Source organism: Saccoglossus kowalevskii, chromosome 5, assembly GCF_978046115.1.
Source record: "Saccoglossus kowalevskii chromosome 5, keSacKowa6.1, whole genome shotgun sequence".
Taxonomy (NCBI): domain Eukaryota; kingdom Metazoa; phylum Hemichordata; class Enteropneusta; family Harrimaniidae; genus Saccoglossus; species Saccoglossus kowalevskii.
The window spans coordinates 1,512,821-1,532,838 of record NC_140645.1 but is presented as its reverse complement, the minus strand read 5'-3'; the positions used below and the strand labels follow the sequence as shown (position 1 = coordinate 1,532,838).

General features: G+C 35.0%; 1 protein-coding gene across 1 annotated transcript in view; it reads right to left on the bottom strand.

The window, feature by feature from the left end:
* The window catches only part of LOC102806883 (ankyrin repeat and SAM domain-containing protein 3-like), a 103,479-nt gene that overhangs the window by 52,542 nt on the left and 30,919 nt on the right, over positions 1-20,018 (bottom strand). Inside the window, exons 3-9 of the mRNA XM_085499496.1 lie at positions 17,589-17,787; positions 16,023-16,144; positions 15,643-15,724; positions 14,967-15,099; positions 14,554-14,754; positions 4,445-4,576; positions 387-1,149 (exon numbers count right to left, since the gene is read on the bottom strand). Of these exons, the coding sequence (XP_085355622.1) occupies positions 387-1,149; positions 4,445-4,576; positions 14,554-14,754; positions 14,967-15,099; positions 15,643-15,724; positions 16,023-16,144; positions 17,589-17,787 (1,632 nt within the window). The remainder of the gene's footprint in view (positions 1-386; positions 1,150-4,444; positions 4,577-14,553; positions 14,755-14,966; positions 15,100-15,642; positions 15,725-16,022; positions 16,145-17,588; positions 17,788-20,018) is intronic.

The window sequence follows — 20,018 nt, the reverse complement described above, 5'->3', positions numbered from 1 at the left end:
CTGTGAATACTACAGTGAATGTTACACAGTGAAAACTACACAGTGAATAATACACAGTGAATGCTACACAGTGAATAATACAGTGAATACTACAGTGAATACTACACAGTGAATGCTACACAGTGAATACTACACAGTGAATGCTACACAGTGAATACTACAGTGAATGCTACACAGTGAATACTACAGTGAATACTACACTGTGAATGCTACACTGTGAATACAATACAGTGAATACAACAGTTAATACTACACTGTGAATGCTATACAGTGAATGCTACACAGTGAATACTACACAGTGAATGCTACTGTGAATACTACACAGTAAATACTACACAGTGAATGCTACACAGTGAATGCAGGAATGAAACAATTAAATATCTTACTTGATTCCTACTTCTTTGAGATCCATATCTGTCAATGTCAGGAATAACCTAAGATCCACATCTTGTTCATCAAACACACGATGATATTTTGAAAGATTCAGACTTTCTAAGAGTTCAGATAAATCTTTATAATGCAGTGTCTGTCCTTTATTTTTTCCAGGGAGGTTGAAATTTTCACAATAAGCGTCTAAATTGATCCCTTCAAGAGGGTTTCCTCCACTTGCTGTTTCTTGAAGAGTATTGGCAGTAGATAGTACTGGTTTATTCTGGTTTGCAGTAGTTACAAGTGGTTTATTCTGGTTTGTACTGGTTACAAGTGATTTATTCTGGTTTGAACTGGTTACAAGTGGTTTATTTTGATTTTCAGTAGTTACAAGTGGTTTATTCTGGTTTGTAGCATCATTGACCTCACATTTAACAATCTGCTGTGATGTTTGTACTGATGTTTGTTCCCCATCTACAGAATGGGATGACTCTATATTGTCTGACTTGTCATACAGTTGTGTTTGTTTCTTCTCCTCACAATATTTCGCATGCATTACCATATCATCAGAAGTTGTGTCCATTGCAGTAGACTCCCTCTCTATACTTGGTGCTGCAGCATCATCTGCACTATCCACACTCAGCTGCTGTAACCCCAAAACTGCAGCAAGTCCTCCTGTACTACTACTACAACTACTGCTGGCACTTTTGATTGTAACAGCTCCAGAAACACAGAATGGCTCCTCGTCACCTCCACCATATTTCTCCAACCATAAACTATCTGTAACATACAAACTTCAATTACAAGCATCATACAGAATACATTAAGTAAAAGTAAAAATAATCCCTTGAGATACCATCACAACAATACAACGATTCGACAAACCAGACAATTAAATTAAATATAAGCAAATTGATGATAAAGGCCTATTTAAGAACATTTCTGAACAGAAATAGGATTGTTTTAACACTAGACAAAATGAAATTAATAAAAATGTATTTTTGTTTACATTTTATATGCATGTGGTATTATTTATTTTGCGATTGTACTATTGTTTGACTGTATTGTACTATTGTTTGACTGTATTGTACTATTGTTTGACTGCATTGTACTATTGTTTGACTTGACTGTATTGTCAATTTGTTTGTGCATAAAGTAATGTTATAAATAGCCTCCAAAGATAGACAACATGAATGGGAAAAACATGGGACTCTACTGGCAATGGGCTGATTTCATTTGGGCTTTCATGGGACTCCACTGGCAATGGGCTGATATCATTTGGGCTTTCATGGGACTCCACTGGCAATGGGCTGATTTCATTTGGGCTTTCATGGGCCATTCTTTGTATGGATATGTCCTTTATATTATGTTTTTTTGCTTGTAAGAAGCATATGATTTTAAATTTTATGCTCATACTGAAAAAACTACCAGTAAAGTGTAATCAAAGAAAGCTTAAAAAGAACTCTTGTGTGCAGAGAGTATTGAAGACACATTAAAAATTACTTTAAAATTACTTGTACTTGAGATATTGATGGAATAGCTGAAAACTAATTATGTAAATCAGGTAACTGATATGAACAGATTTGAGTGCCTGCCTGCGTAATGTAATATATATGTACTAAGTTTCATTGAAATGTGATTAGAACAAAAAAACTATGAATTATTATTAGAGAATTAATATGAACAAATTTCAACCCAAAATTAATCGGGCCTGTCTATTGTTCTAGAGCATTTATGTACCAAATTTTGAGGTATGTACGGTACCCTCTAGAAGGCATTTGAGACCAGTTTTGAGACTCTCCCACAGAGGAAGATGCCATTTGAGACCGTGTTTGAGACCGATTTAGAGACTCTCGGATGCCACATAGACCGGGAATGAGACCGTGTCTGAGACCAGCTTTAGAGACTCGCGGATGCCCCGCAGACCGGAAATGAGACCGTGTCTGAGACCAGCTTTAATGCCTTCTAGAGGGTACCGTACATACCTCAAATTTTATTCAAATGTGATGATCAGTAATTGAGATATCAGTGTTAATTAATTATTTTAATTAGGTGATTAATAAGCATAAATATTTACCAAAAACTAATTGGGTCTCTGCATAGTCCTAGGTTCATTGAAATGTGATGATGAATACTCTATAAAAGTTTCATTAAAATGCAATTAGTGGTTCTTTATATATCAGTGGAACATTCATTGAAAAAAATAACTAATTATGCGAATTAGCTAATTAATATCCACAATTATTTACTCTAAAACTAACCAGGTCTCTGCATAGTCCTAGAGGATCTATGTAGCAAGTCTCATTGAAATCAGTACTTGAGTTATCAGGCGAAAAGCTGAAAATGAACTAATTATGCACAAATATTTACCAAAAACTAATCAGGTCTGCACAGTCCTTAAGTAACTATGTACCAAGTTTCATTGAAATGTGATGATTACTACTTGAAAAAACAAAAGCTGAAAATTAATTAATTATGAAAATTAGGTAATTAATATGTACTGATATTACAGTAAAAACTATCAGGTCTGTATAGTGTCCTATGACATCTATGTACCAAGTTTTATTGAAATGTGATGATTACTAGTTGAGAAATCAAAAGCTGAAAATTAATTAATTATGCAAATTAGGTAATTAATATGTACTGATATTACACTAAAAACTATCAGGTCTGTACAGTGTCCTATGACATCTATGTACCAAGTTTTATTGAAATGTGATGATTACTAGTTGAGAAATCAAAAGCTGAAAATTAATTAATTATGCAAATTAGGTAATTAATATGTACTGATATTACACTAAAAACTATCAGGTCTGTACAGTGTCCTATGGCATCTATGTACCAAGTTTTATTGAAATGTGATGATTACTACTTGAGAAATCAAAAGCTGAAAATTAATTAATTATGCAAATTAGGTAATTAATATATACTGATATTACACTAAAAACTATCAGGTCTGTACAGTGTCCTATGACATCTATGTACCAAGTTTTATTGAAATGTGATGATTACTACTTGAGAAATCAAAAGCTGAAAATTAATTAATTATGCAAATTAGGTAATTAATATGTACTGATATTACACTAAAAACTATCAGGTCTGTACAGTGTCCTATGACATCTATGTACCAAGTTTTATTGAAATGTGATGATCACTACTTGAAATATCAAAAGCTGAAAATTAATTAATTATGCAAATTAGGTAATTAATATGTACTGATATTACCCTGAAAACTATCAGGTCTGTGCAGTGTCCTATGACATCTATGTACCAAGTTTTATTAAAATGTGATGATTACTACTTGAGAAATCAAAAGCTGAAAATTAATTAATTATGCAAATTAGGTAATTAATATGTACTGATATTACACTAATAACTATCAGGTCTGTACAGTGTCCTATGACATCTATGTACCAAGTTTTATTGAAATGTGATGATTAGTACTTGAGAAATCAAAAGCTGAAAATAAATTAATTATGCAAATTAGGTAATTAATATGTACCCATATTACCCTAAAACCTATTAGGTCTGTGCAGTGTCCTATGATATTTATGTACCAAGTTTTATTGAAATGTGATGATTAGTACTTAAGATATCAGTGGAAAAGCCAAAAATTGATTACTGTAAAATGACTAATTTTCACTGGGTTTAAATTTCACTGATTTACTATTTCAGGCATATTCAGTGGGTTTTAAATTCATGGTTTCGTCATTTAGATAATGTGTTCTATGCTAAATTTTACATATTCACTGGGTTTTAATTTAGCGCATTTTCCAGTCAGCGAATTAGGCTAAATTAAAACCCAGTGAATAATTAGCCCCTTTACAACTCATTATGCAAATTAGGTAATTAATCAGCATGGATTTTTACCAAAATCTAATCAAATCTGCCCATTGGCCCAGAGCATCTATGCACCAAGTTTCATCAAAAATCAATGTATGGTTCTTGAGATATCAGGGGAACAGACACACACACACACAGACACACACACAGACAGACAAACAGACACACACACTACTGCAAAGACTCCCTTTTTGTGCTTCGCACACAGGAGTCAAAAAATGAAATACAATACCTTTCCCAGTAGAGCTATCCAAGTCATGTTCACTGGGACTGATGGGGGAAGTGACATCACGATGCCGAATTGCATCCTGGGAAACAGAACCATCATCCTGAAAGGTCATGTAACCACTGGGTACAATAGGATCTAATGAAATCAAACAAAAGCAATGCATCGAAAGTGAATGTTTAAATCACACTGAATATGAAAAAGGCTGGCCCTGTCAGGTGAATAAAGTTCATTATTACATATGTACTGCAGTTTATTTTGATTCGTCCCTGGAATCAAAATCGGTATTTCCACACTCCATATCTAAATGAGGTCTGAGAGCAAACAAAGTAGTCCTTTCAGGAGTACCGTTTTTCAAAACATAGCAGAAATAAACAATATTTAGAAGTACGATATTTTTCCTTTGAGGTACATGAAAATACTTGCCGAGTGAAATGAAATTTGAACAACAGTAATGGTACTTTTAGGCAGTCACTTATTTTGACTAAAACTAATTTGCATATCACCCATGCAATAAATAATAATGTTTTTGGTATTTTCACGGTCTATATGCAAATGAACATGGTATTCCCAATAGCAACTATTTTTATTTTGTAAAAAAAAAATTTCCTCTTCTATTTGTATCTGGTTCAAATCGTTCAGCAACATTTTTGGCACATTTAGGTTTACATCACATGGAATTACGATTGGGAGAACTTAGTATGTGTTGACCACATCGAGGTATCAGGAGGTTTCTGCTGGCGATGTTGCGGCATTACTTGTGAAAGTACGGCCGGAGGATACACCTCATTACTCATGAAATTAACTTCTCTACGCAAAGAAAGCCATGGGGAGGGTGTGGGGTTCTGTCATATTATTATACATCTGTCACCGTAACGCCATAAGTTACAGCATGCCGTAATTTTGCTGTATTTTATGGGGAATTTTCATCCTACCATATTAAGAAATGCAAATCCCAAATATGGAATGTTTAAGCGTGTAAGTTTTAATAATAAAAACAAACCACTAGGGTTTGACCGGACTTCATACAGAGAAGTTCGCTGATTCTGTTCGGCATTCCCATGATGTATCCTTGGAAGAAAAAGATGTATAATAATAAGGTTATTACGAGGATACCTCAAAGTATGCACTCAGACAGTACACTATCGCATGAACCTCTGCTACAGGTCGGTTGATACTCTCGCTTGTACTGTCTTTGTGTATACTTTGAGGTATCCTTGTAATAACTTTATTACTATAATAAGTAATAAGAATATAATACTGTCCCTTCAAGATGAAACAAACATCTCGTTATTTGGGAAATATGTACAAATTATTTATTTCAAACAAAATTAAAATGACGCCCAGGTTTTTATATTTGTAATGATTCAGATTGCAATGCAGTTTGCCGGTGAAATGTACCGCTGTCTGCAGACTGTACGCCATCTCTCCGCCATCTCTCCGCTTCATGTTTGGTACAAAGTAACAGCAAGGTTGCATGAATCCACATCTACCGTTGGTTGACTGTCGGCATACCTTTGATGGTTCACACGATGTTTTGAAACTGTTTTCTATTTTCCACTGCAGCAATGCATTCACAGTGTAGCATTCACTGTGTAGCATTCACTGTGTAGTATTCACTGTGTAGTATTCACTGTGTAGCATTCACTGTGTAGCATTCACTGTGTAGTATTCACTGTGTAGTATTCACTGTGTAGCATTCACTGTGTAGTATTCACTGTGTATTATTCACTGTGTATTACTCACTATGTATTATTCACTGTGTAGTATTCACTGTGTATTATTCACTGTGTAGTATTCACTGTGTAGCATTCACTGTGTAGTATTCACTGTGTAGCATTCACTGTGTAGTATTCACTGTGTAGTATTCACTGTGTAGAATTCACTGTATAGCACTCACTGTGTAGTATTCACTGTGTAGTATTCACTGTGTAGCATTCACTGTGTAGTATTCACTGTGTATTATTCACTGTGTATTATTCACTGTGTAGTATTCACTGTGTAGTATTCACTGTGTATTATTCACTGTGTAGCATTCACTGTGTAGTATTCACTGTAGTATTCACTGTGTAGCATTCACTGTGTAGCATTCACTGTGTAGTATTCACTGTGTATTATTCACTGTGTAGTATTCACTGTGTAGTATTCACTGTGGAGTATTCACTGTGTATTATTCACTGTGGAGTATTCACTGTGTATTATTCACTGTGTAGCATTCACTGTGTAGTATTCACTGTATAGCACTCACTGTGTAGTATTCACTGTGTATTATTCACTGTGTAGTATTCACTGTGTAGCATTCACTGTGTAGTATTCACTGTGTATTATTCACTGTGTATTATTCACTGTGTATTATTCACTGTGTAGTATTCACTGTGTAGCATTCACTGTGTAGAATTCACTGTGTAGTATTCACTGTGTAGCATTCACTGTGTAGTATTCACTGTGTAGTATTCACTGTGTAGCATTCACTGTGTAGCATTCACTGTGTAGTATTCACTGTATAGCACTCACTGTGTAGTATTCACTGTGTAGTATTCACTGTGTAGTATTCACTGTGTAGTATTCACTGTGTAGCATTCACTGTGTATTATTCACTGTGTATTATTCACTGTGTATTATTCACTGTGTAGTATTGACTGTGTAGTATTCACTGTGTAGTATTCACTGTGTAGTATTCACTGTGTAGCATTCACTGTGTAGTATTCACTGTGTAGCACTCACTGTGTAGTATTCACTGTGTATTATTCACTGTGTAGTATTCACTGTGTATTATTCACTGTGTAGTATTCACTGTGTAGTATTCATTGTGTAGCATTCAGTGTAGCATTCACTGTGTAGCATTCACTGTGTAGTATTCACTGTGTAGCATTCACTGTGTAGCATTCACTGTGTAGTATTCACTGTATAGCACTCACTGTGTAGTATTCACTGTGTATTATTCACTGTGTAGTATTCACTGTGTATTATTCACTGTATAGCATTCACTGTGTAGCATTCACTGTGTAGAATTCACTGTGTAGTATTCACTGTGTAGCACTCACTGTGTAGTATTCACTGTGTATTATTCACTGTGTAGTATTCACTGTGTAGTATTCACTGTGTAGTATTCACTGTGTAGTATTCATTGTGTAGCATTCAGTGTAGCATTCACTGTGTAGCATTCACTGTGTAGTATTCACTGTGTAGCATTCACTGTGTAGTATTCACTGTATAGCACTCACTGTGTAGTATTCACTGTGTATTATTCACTGTGTATTATTCACTGTATAGCAGTCACTGTGTAGCATTCACTGTGTAGTATTCACTGTATAGCACTCACTGTGTAGTATTCACTGTATAGCACTCACTGTGTAGTATTCACTGTGTATTATTCACTGTGTATTATTCACTGTGTAGTATTCACTGTGTAGTATTCACTGTGTAGCATTCACTGTGTAGAATTCACTGTGTAGTATTCACTGTGTAGCATTCACTGTGTAGTATTCACTGTGTAGTATTCACTGTGTAGCATTCACTGTGTAGCATTCACTGTGTAGTATTCACTGTATAGCACTCACTGTGTAGTATTCACTGTGTAGTATTCACTGTGTAGCATTCACTGTGTATTATTCACTGTGTATTATTCACTGTGTAGTATTCACTGTGTAGTATTCACTGTGTAGTATTCACTGTGTAGTATTCACTGTGTAGTATTCACTGTGTAGAATTCACTGTGTAGTATTCACTGTGTAGCACTCACTGTGTAGTATTCACTGTGTAGTATTCACTGTGTAGTATTCACTGTGTAGTATTGACTGTGTAGTATTCACTGTGTAGCATTCACTGTGTAGTATTCACTGTGTAGAATTCACTGTGTAGTATTCACTGTGTAGCACTCACTGTGTAGTATACACTGTGTATTATTCACTGTGTAGTATTCACTGTGTATTACTCACTGTGTAGTATTCACTGTGTAGTATTCATTGTGTAGCATTCAGTGTAGCATTCACTGTGTAGCATTCACTGTGTAGTATTCACTGTGTAGCATTCACTGTGTAGTTTTCACTGTGTAGCATTCACTGTGTAGTATTCACTGTGTAGCATTCACTGAGCAGTTTTCACTGTATAGCACTCACTGTGTAGTATTCACTGTGTATTATTCACTGTGTAGTATTCACTGTGTATTATTCACTGTATAGCATTCACTGTGTAGCATTCACTGTGTAGAATTCACTGTGTAGTATTCACTGTGTAGCACTCACTGTGTATTATTCACTGTGTAGTATTCACTGTGTATTATTCACTGTGTAGTATTCACTGTGTAGTATTCATTGTGTAGCATTCAGTGTAGCATTCACTGTGTAGCATTCACTGTGTAGTATTCACTGTGTAGCATTCACTGTGTAGCATTCACTGTGTAGTATTCACTGTATAGCACTCACTGTGTAGTATTCACTGTGTATTATTCACTGTGTAGTATTCACTGTGTATTATTCACTGTATAGCATTCACTGTGTAGCATTCACTGTGTAGAATTCACTGTGTAGTATTCACTGTGTAGCACTCACTGTGTAGTATTCACTGTGTATTATTCACTGTGTAGTATTCACTGTGTAGTATTCACTGTGTAGTATTCACTGTGTAGTATTCATTGTGTAGCATTCAGTGTAGCATTCACTGTGTAGCATTCACTGTGTAGTATTCACTGTGTAGCATTCACTGTGTAGTATTCACTGTATAGCACTCACTGTGTAGTATTCACTGTGTATTATTCACTGTGTATTATTCACTGTATAGCAGTCACTGTGTAGCATTCACTGTGTAGTATTCACTGTATAGCACTCACTGTGTAGTATTCACTGTATAGCACTCACTGTGTAGTATTCACTGTGTATTATTCACTGTGTATTATTCACTGTGTAGTATTCACTGTGTAGTATTCACTGTGTAGCATTCACTGTGTAGAATTCACTGTGTAGTATTCACTGTGTAGCATTCACTGTGTAGTATTCACTGTGTAGTATTCACTGTGTAGCATTCACTGTGTATTATTCACTGTATAGCATTCACTGTGTAGCATTCACTGTGTAGAATTCACTGTGTAGTATTCACTGTGTAGCACTCACTGTGTAGTATTCACTGTGTATTATTCACTGTGTAGTATTCACTGTGTAGTATTCACTGTGTAGTATTCACTGTGTAGTATTCATTGTGTAGCATTCAGTGTAGCATTCACTGTGTAGCATTCACTGTGTAGTATTCACTGTGTAGCATTCACTGTGTAGTATTCACTGTATAGCACTCACTGTGTAGTATTCACTGTGTATTATTCACTGTGTATTATTCACTGTATAGCAGTCACTGTGTAGCATTCACTGTGTAGTATTCACTGTATAGCACTCACTGTGTAGTATTCACTGTATAGCACTCACTGTGTAGTATTCACTGTGTATTATTCACTGTGTATTATTCACTGTGTAGTATTCACTGTGTAGTATTCACTGTGTAGCATTCACTGTGTAGAATTCACTGTGTAGTATTCACTGTGTATTATTCACTGTGTAGTATTCACTGTGTAGTATTCACTGTGTAGCATTCACTGTGTAGAATTCACTGTGTAGTATTCACTGTGTAGCATTCACTGTGTAGTATTCACTGTGTAGTATTCACTGTGTAGCATTCACTGTGTAGCATTCACTGTGTAGTATTCACTGTATAGCACTCACTGTGTAGTATTCACTGTGTAGTATTCACTGTAGCATTCACTGTGTATTATTCACTGTGTATTATTCACTGTGTAGTATTCACTGTGTAGTATTCACTGTGTAGTATTCACTGTGTAGTATTCACTGTGTAGTATTCACTGTGTAGAATTCACTGTGTAGTATTCACTGTGTAGCACTCACTGTGTAGTATTCACTGTGTAGTATTCACTGTGTAGTATTCACTGTGTAGTATTGACTGTGTAGTATTCACTGTGTAGCATTCACTGTGTAGTATTCACTGTGTAGAATTCACTGTGTAGTATTCACTGTGTAGCACTCACTGTGTAGTATACACTGTGTATTATTCACTGTGTAGTATTCACTGTGTATTACTCACTGTGTAGTATTCACTGTGTAGTATTCATTGTGTAGCATTCAGTGTAGCATTCACTGTGTAGCATTCACTGTGTAGTATTCACTGTGTAGCATTCACTGTGTAGTTTTCACTGTGTAGCATTCACTGTGTAGTATTCACTGTGTAGCATTCACTGTGTAGTTTTCACTGTATAGCACTCACTGTGTAGTATTCACTGTGTATTATTCACTGTGTAGTATTCACTGTGTATTATTCACTGTATAGCATTCACTGTGTAGCATTCACTGTGTAGTATTCACTGTGTAGCACTCACTGTGTAGTATTCACTGTGTATTATTCACTGTGTAGTATTCACTGTGTATTATTCACTGTGTAGTATTCACTGTGTAGTATTCATTGTGTAGCATTCAGTGTAGCATTCACTGTGTAGCATTCACTGTGTAGTATTCACTGTGTAGCATTCACTGTGTAGCATTCACTGTGTAGTATTCACTGTATAGCACTCACTGTGTAGTATTCACTGTGTATTATTCACTGTGTAGTATTCACTGTGTATTATTCACTGTATAGCATTCACTGTGTAGCATTCACTGTGTAGAATTCACTGTGTAGTATTCACTGTGTAGCACTCACTGTGTAGTATTCACTGTGTATTATTCACTGTGTAGTATTCACTGTGTAGTATTCACTGTGTAGTATTCACTGTGTAGTATTCATTGTGTAGCATTCAGTGTAGCATTCACTGTGTAGCATTCACTGTGTAGTATTCACTGTGTAGCATTCACTGTGTAGTATTCACTGTATAGCACTCACTGTGTAGTATTCACTGTGTATTATTCACTGTGTATTATTCACTGTATAGCAGTCACTGTGTAGCATTCACTGTGTAGTATTCACTGTATAGCACTCACTGTGTAGTATTCACTGTATAGCACTCACTGTGTAGTATTCACTGTGTATTATTCACTGTGTATTATTCACTGTGTAGTATTCACTGTGTAGTATTCACTGTGTAGCATTCACTGTGTAGAATTCACTGTGTAGTATTCACTGTGTAGCATTCACTGTGTAGTATTCACTGTGTAGTATTCACTGTGTAGCATTCACTGTGTAGCATTCACTGTGTAGTATTCACTGTATAGCACTCACTGTGTAGTATTCACTGTGTAGTATTCACTGTGTAGCATTCACTGTGTATTATTCACTGTGTATTATTCACTGTGTAGTATTCACTGTGTAGTATTCACTGTGTAGTATTCACTGTGTAGTATTCACTGTGTAGTATTCACTGTGTAGAATTCACTGTGTAGTATTCACTGTGTAGCACTCACTGTGTAGTATTCACTGTGTAGTATTCACTGTGTAGTATTCACTGTGTAGTATTGACTGTGTAGTATTCACTGTGTAGCATTCACTGTGTAGTATTCACTGTGTAGAATTCACTGTGTAGTATTCACTGTGTAGCACTCACTGTGTAGTATACACTGTGTATTATTCACTGTGTAGTATTCACTGTGTATTACTCACTGTGTAGTATTCACTGTGTAGTATTCATTGTGTAGCATTCAGTGTAGCATTCACTGTGTAGCATTCACTGTGTAGTATTCACTGTGTAGCATTCACTGTGTAGTTTTCACTGTGTAGCATTCACTGTGTAGTATTCACTGTGTAGCATTCACTGTGTAGTTTTCACTGTATAGCACTCACTGTGTAGTATTCACTGTGTATTATTCACTGTGTAGTATTCACTGTGTATTATTCACTGTATAGCATTCACTGTGTAGCATTCACTGTGTAGAATTCACTGTGTAGTATTCACTGTGTAGCACTCACTGTGTAGTATTCACTGTGTATTATTCACTGTGTAGTATTCACTGTGTATTATTCACTGTGTAGTATTCACTGTGTAGTATTCATTGTGTAGCATTCAGTGTAGCATTCACTGTGTAGTATTCACTGTGTAGCATTCACTGTGTAGTATTCACTGTATAGCACTTACTGTGTAGTATTCACTGTGTATTATTCACTGTGTAGTATTCACTGTGTATTATTCACAGTATAGCAGTCACTGTGTAGCATTCACTGTGTAGTATTCACTGTATAGCACTCACTGTGTAGTATTCACTGTGTAGTATTCACTGTATAGCACTCACTGTGTAGTATTCACTGTGTATTATTCACTGTGTAGTATTCACTGTGTAGTATTCACTGTGTAGCATTCACTGTGTAGTATTCACTGTGTAGAATTCACTGTGTAGCATTCACTGTGTAGTATTCACTGTGTAGTATTCACTGTGTAGCATTCACTGTGTAGCATTCACTGTGTAGTATTCACTGTATAGCACTCACCGTGTAGTATTCACTGTGTAGTATTCACTGTGTAGTATTCACTGTGTAGTATTCACTGTGTAGTATTCACTGTGTATTATTCACTGTGTATTATTCACTGTGTAGTATTCACTGTGTAGTATTCACTGTGTAGCATTCACTGTGTAGTATTCACTGTGTAGAATTCACTGTGTAGTATTCACTGTGTAGCACTCACTGTGTAGTATTCACTGTGTATTATTCACTGTGTAGTATTCACTGTGTATTATTCACTGTGTAGTATTCACTGTGTAGTATTCATTGTGTAGCATTCAGTGTAGCATTCACTGTGTAGCATTCACTGTGTAGTATTCACTGTGTAGCATTCACTGTGTAGTATTCACTGTATAGCACTCACTGTGTAGTATTCACTGTGTATTATTCACTGTGTAGTATTCACTGTGTAGCATTCACTGTGTAGTATTCACTGTATAGCATTCACTGTGTAGCATTCACTGTGTAGTATTCACTGTATAGCACTCACTGTGTAGTATTCACTGTGTAGTATTCACTGTATAGCACTTACTGTGTAGTATTCACTGTATAGTATTCACTGTGTATTAATCACTGTGTAGTATTCACTGTATAGTATTCACTGTGTAGTATTCACTGTGTAGTATTCACTGTATAGCACTTACTGTGTAGTATTCACTGTATAGTATTCACTGTGTATTATTCACTGTATAGTATTCACTGTGTATTATTCACTATGTAGTATTCACTGTATAGTATTCACTGTGTATTATTCACTGTATAGTATTCACTGTGTATTATTCACTGTGTAGTATTCACTGTATAGTATTCACTGTGTAGTATTCACTGTATAGCACTTACTGTGTAGTATTCACTGTATAGTATTCACTGTGTATTATTCACTGTATAGTATTCACTGTGTATTATTCACTGTGTAGTATTCACTGTATAGCACTCACTGTGTAGTATTCACTGTGTATTATTCACTGTCACTGTGTAGTATTCACTGTGTAGTATTCACTGTGTAGTATTCACTGTGTAGCACTCACTGTATAGCACTTACTGTGTAGTATTCACTGTATAGTATTCACTGTGTATTATTCACTGTATAGTATTCACTGTGTATTATTCACTGTGTAGTATTCACTGTGTATTATTCACTGTGTAGCATTGCAATGGCTGTTTTTCCGTACATTTACATACCTGTACTTTAAGGTATTATCATACTGGTTGGTGAAGCTCATCAAATATGATAATTACTGTCACCACTTGTTTGGAACAGCAAAACAACAACAGTGTCGTTAAGTCGCTGACTGGTTTGTTATGCATGTCTTGAGAATGTTACATGATTAGAATTGGTTAGTTCGAACCACTTCTATGAGAGAGCGCCGTTCAGCTAAATGCACTTATTTATAACACACACCAGATACATCATCGATTGAATCCTGACAATTTGTACTGTATCAGTCTAAACATTTTGTTTGGATAACATTTATTATATACAAATTTATAGAATTAAATGAAATACATTGAAAGGCAAACACAATGAGATTGAGTTTGATTTCTCCGGTTTGTTTGACCCAGCTTGTTTTAATCCTGTAACGATCTCCAGGCACGCATAACAAATCAGTCAGTAACTCAGTTGGCAATGTTGCTGTTCTGGTGTTTGGAACAATATGGCGGTGACTGTAATATATGATTAGTTTACTAACTTGAGAATGCTAATTTATTGTCAGTGATGGCTTTAGATCTTGATTCATTCAATAACCTCGCCATTGCTTCTGGTGCATCCCGTATACTGGGACCTGTATTGTTAGCATGTTTTGAGCGACAACGTTGACTTTTAGTCGGGGGCCTTGTTGGTCTACGGTAGTATTCATCTGAGGAGCTGAGATCTTCATCCACATGAAGGCCTGCAATATATTGACAATCCATTATACGGTGACAGTCAAGAAATTGGATCATATTTGCTCAATTAGTAGAGATACACTTATATGTAAATGTATTTATGGTAAGCATACATAATGGCAATTGTAGGTTCATGTGTGCTACTAATAGAGCAAATATGGTTAGTAGTGTGAGCCCATGAGTGATATATAAAGTGCTCTGTAGACACTCTGCATACCTGGCTCAGCTCTGAGTAATGTCAATGGCAATGTCTGGTTATCAATTAAACTAACAATCTTCATATGTCCATTTAACAACGCCAATGACCGTGCTGTGTCACCATTATAATTCTTGGCTTCAATTTCAATTCCCTAGAAATAACAACAGATAGTTATTTTTATGCAATAGTGTTACATGATACTTTGAATTACAATCCATAGAAATGCAGTATCTTGTTAAAAGTACCGGTATGCTGTAAATGTTTTTGGTTTTCATTGGTAGCATTCACATTTTCTAAATCGATTTTCCACATACAATATTTACTGAACCATACAAAGCTATATATTTATGGAAAGCTAGATGTGAAGTCAACAAGATAATTGTGTGTGGAGGCATTTAGTCATGTGATCTCTGTGTTTACAAAAAGAAATTTCAGTAAAAAATAATTGAACCAAAAAAATAATTTAGTGGAACATTTGTAATAAAACGAATAGAACAGTATTTCCTGGTTAATGTCAAGATGCATATTTCAGTTTTGGTTTCAGTTTCACATTTAGAGACAACCAATGCTTTTTTACTGTAGACTTAAAAAGTTACATTCAAACAGAGAGACGCCATTGTAATTATTATAAACAGGATAACAGTAAGAACAGGATTTCCATAATATATGATAATTGTGTGACATTTTTACTTACATATTGAAGAAGGTTTTGAACAATAATTTCATGTCCTTCAGCCGCTGCCATCATCAAAGCAGTATTACCCACAGATGGCTCTCTATGGGAAAGACAAATATGACATATAAATAAAAAATGTATTGTCTGTAGGAAATGAAAACATGCCATATAAGTCAAACTATATATATACACCAGGGATGGAAGCAGGATGTTCTGTTTGGCCTTTACAATGACATGATTGCCACATTGTGGGATAAATTTGTATGAGTGAGGACAGTTTTAGGGGGTGATCGCCTAAACTTCCCTCTAAGTATGCCCCTCTTTTCTATGGAAATGATAAACTTTTTAGACATGTCAAATGTAGTTTTTACAGAAATGACATTTCTGCATACACTCACCTATGGTTGGCATTGCCATCATTGTTAAGAAGAAACTTTACCATATTCTGATGGCCAGCATTTGTTGCATGGAATAATGCAGTCCAACCACGGTTATCAACAGACTCTATATCTGCACCAGCCTATTATATTGAATAAATAAACATTTCAATGGTAAATAAGAGTTACTTTTTATAAATAATAACTTTATTACACTACTGAATCAATCTGAGAGTTTTACGCTCCTAGTGTTGTAGCACAAGTACACATCAATATTGTTGAGAAAAACATATTGTTGAAATAATTAATACTTGACGACACAAGAGATGTTGTAACTCTGTCCTTAGTTCAGCCAGTTCAGAATTTAGGTGGGAAGTTATAATTATTTTATTTTTTGAGTACACATTGGTAGGAGATGATATGTATGTCTAATTTCCATGAATGATTATCAAGTTGTTTTCTCTTATTTAAGTACTTTTCAAATGCGGACATATAGCACATTTTGCCACATAAACCATGTTTGGGACTACATGACAGGGCTGGGTGACCGTCTTCCTGTCATAATGGCATTTTAATGCCTTATCACAGTGTCAACCAGGCTTGGTCAAACACAGGCACTGCAGAGCATAGTTCCCACAAGGTAAAAAACCTGTTATTGAATAAATCTCATCCAAGCCATCCTAATGAGCCTTTGGCATACCTTTGGCATGACTACAATGTAACCACATAGCAACACAGTAACACATTGGTGACTACAATGTAACTAATAGCAACACAGTAACACATTGATGACTACAATGTAACCACATAGCAACACAGTAACACACTGGCGACTACAATGTAACTAATAGCAACACAGTAACACATTGGTGACTACAATGTAACCACATAGCAACACAGTAACACAATGGTGACTAAAATGTAACCACATAAGCAACGTAGTAACACATTGGTGACTACTATGTAACCACACAGCAACACAGTAACACATTGGTGACTACAATTTAACCACATAGCAACACAGTTACACATTGGTGACTACAATGTAACCACACAGCAACACAGTAACACATTGGTGACAACAATTTAACCACATAGCAACACAGTAACACATTGGTGACTACAATGTAACCACACAGCAACACATCGATGACTACAATGTAACCACATAGCAACACAGTAACACATTGGTGACTACAATGTAACTACATAGCAACACAGTAACACATTGATGACTACAATGTAACCACATAGCAACACAGTAACACAGTAACACAATGGTGACTAAAATGTAACCACATAAGCAACATAGTAACACATTGGTGACTACTATGTAACCACATAGCAACACAGTAACACATTGGTGACTACAATTTAACCACATAACAACACAGTAACACATTGGTGACTATAATGTAACCACATAGCAACACAGTAACACATTGGTGACTACAATGTAACCACACAGCAACACAGTAACACATTGGTGACTAAAATGTAACCACATAGCAACACAGTAACACATTGGTGACTATAATTTAACCACATAGCAACACAGTAACACAATACTGACTGAGATCTTCTTACCTGTAATAGAAAAAACACTACACTTTCATTACCACAACTTGCAGCTAACATCAATGCTGTACGTCCTTTATTTGATTTGATATTTACATCTACTCCAGCATCTAACAGTAAATTTACAATATTATCATGTCCAATATAACATGCATACATCAATGTTGTCCATCCACCAATATTCTTCTTGTTTAGATCTACCTCTCCACTGAAAAATAAATCATAAGAACATGGGAGGATGGTAACATTTAATGCAGATATTTTCTTAAAACAAATTTGTAAAAAAAAACAACTCAGTTGCATGCTGTTGCCCTGGAAATAAAAAAACACACTAAAGTATCCCACTTTCCATCAATAAATGAACTCAGTGGCCTTGTTTCACTAGAAACTCAAGACTCAAGGAAGTTTCTGTTTTATTCAAAGGACATATTTTTTAAGGCAAGTAATTCAAAACATTATATGGTCATTCAATAATAAGTGTGAAATTATGATGGATATTTACCTCACACTAAAATTAACACAATCATATTGACCAATAGATGATGCAGTGTATAGATCAGTGTGACATTATGATGGATATTTACCTCACACTAAAATTAACACAATCATATTGACCAATAGATGATGCAGTGTATAGATCAGTGTGACATTATGATGGATATTTACCTCACACTAAAATTAACACAATCATATTGACCAATAGATGATGCAGTGTATAGATCAGTGTGAGATTATGATGGATATTTACCTCACAATAATAGAATTAACACAATCATATTGACCAATAGATAATGCAGTGTATAGATCAGTGTGACATTATGATGGATATTTACCTCACAATAATAGAATGAACACAATTATATTGACCAATAGATGATGCAGTATACAGATCAGTGTGACATTATGATGGATATTTACCTCACAATAATAGAATTAACACAATCATATTGACCAATAGATGATGCAGTATATAGATCAGTGTGACATTATGATGGATATTTACCTCACAATAATAGAATTAACACAATCATATTGACCAATAGATGATGCAGTGTATAGATCAGTGTGACATTATGATGGATATTTACCTCACACTAAAATTAACACAATCATATTGACCAATAGATGATGCAGTATATAGATCAGTGTGACATTATGATGAATATTTACCTCACAATAATAGAATTAACACAATCATATTGACCAATAGATGATGCAGTATATAGATCAGTGTGACATTATGATGGATATTTAGCTCACACTAAAATTAACACAATCATATTGACCCATAGATGATGCATTGTATAGATCAGTGTGACATTATGATGGATATTTACCTCACACTAAAATTAACACAATCATATTGACCAATAGATGATGCAGTGTATAGATCAGTGTGACATTATGATGGATATTTACCTCACACTAAAATTAACACAATCATATTGACCAATAGATGATGCAGTGTATAGATCAGTGTGACATTATGATGGATATTTACCTCACACTAAAATTAACACAATCATATTGACCAATAGATGATGCATGTGTATAGATCAGTGTGAGATTATGATGGATATTTACCTCACAATAATAGAATTAACACAATCATATTGACCAATAGATAATGCAGTGTATAGATCAGTGTGACATTATGATGGATATTTACCTCACAATAATAGAATAAACACAATTATATTGACCAATAGATGATGCAGTATACAGATCAGTGTGACATTATGATGGATATTTACCTCACAATAATAGAATTAACACAATCATATTGACCAATAGATGATGCAGTATATAGATCAGTGTGACATTATGATGGATATTTACCTCACAATAATAGAATTAACACAATCATATTGACCAATAGATGATGCAGTATATAGATCAGTGTGACATTATGATGGATATTTAGCTCACAATAATAGAATTAACACAATCATATTGACCAATAGATGATGCAGTGTATAGATCAGTGTGACATTATGATGGATATTTACCTCACACTAAAATTAACACAATCATATTGACCAATAGATGATGCAGTGTATAGATCAGTGTGACATTATGATGGATATTTACCTCACACTAAAATTAACACAATCATATTGACCAATAGATGATGCAGTGTATAGATCAGTGTGACATTATGATGGATATTTACCTCACACTAAAATTAACACAATCATATTGACCAATAGATGATGCAGTGTATAGATCAGTGTGACATTATGATGGATATTTACCTCACAATAATAGAATTAACACAATCATATTGACCAATAGATAATGCAGTGTATAGATCAGTGTGACATTATGATGGATATTTACCTCACAATAATAGAATAAACACAATTATATTGACCAATAGATGATGCAGTATACAGATCAGTGTGACATTATGATGGATATTTACCTCACAATAATAGA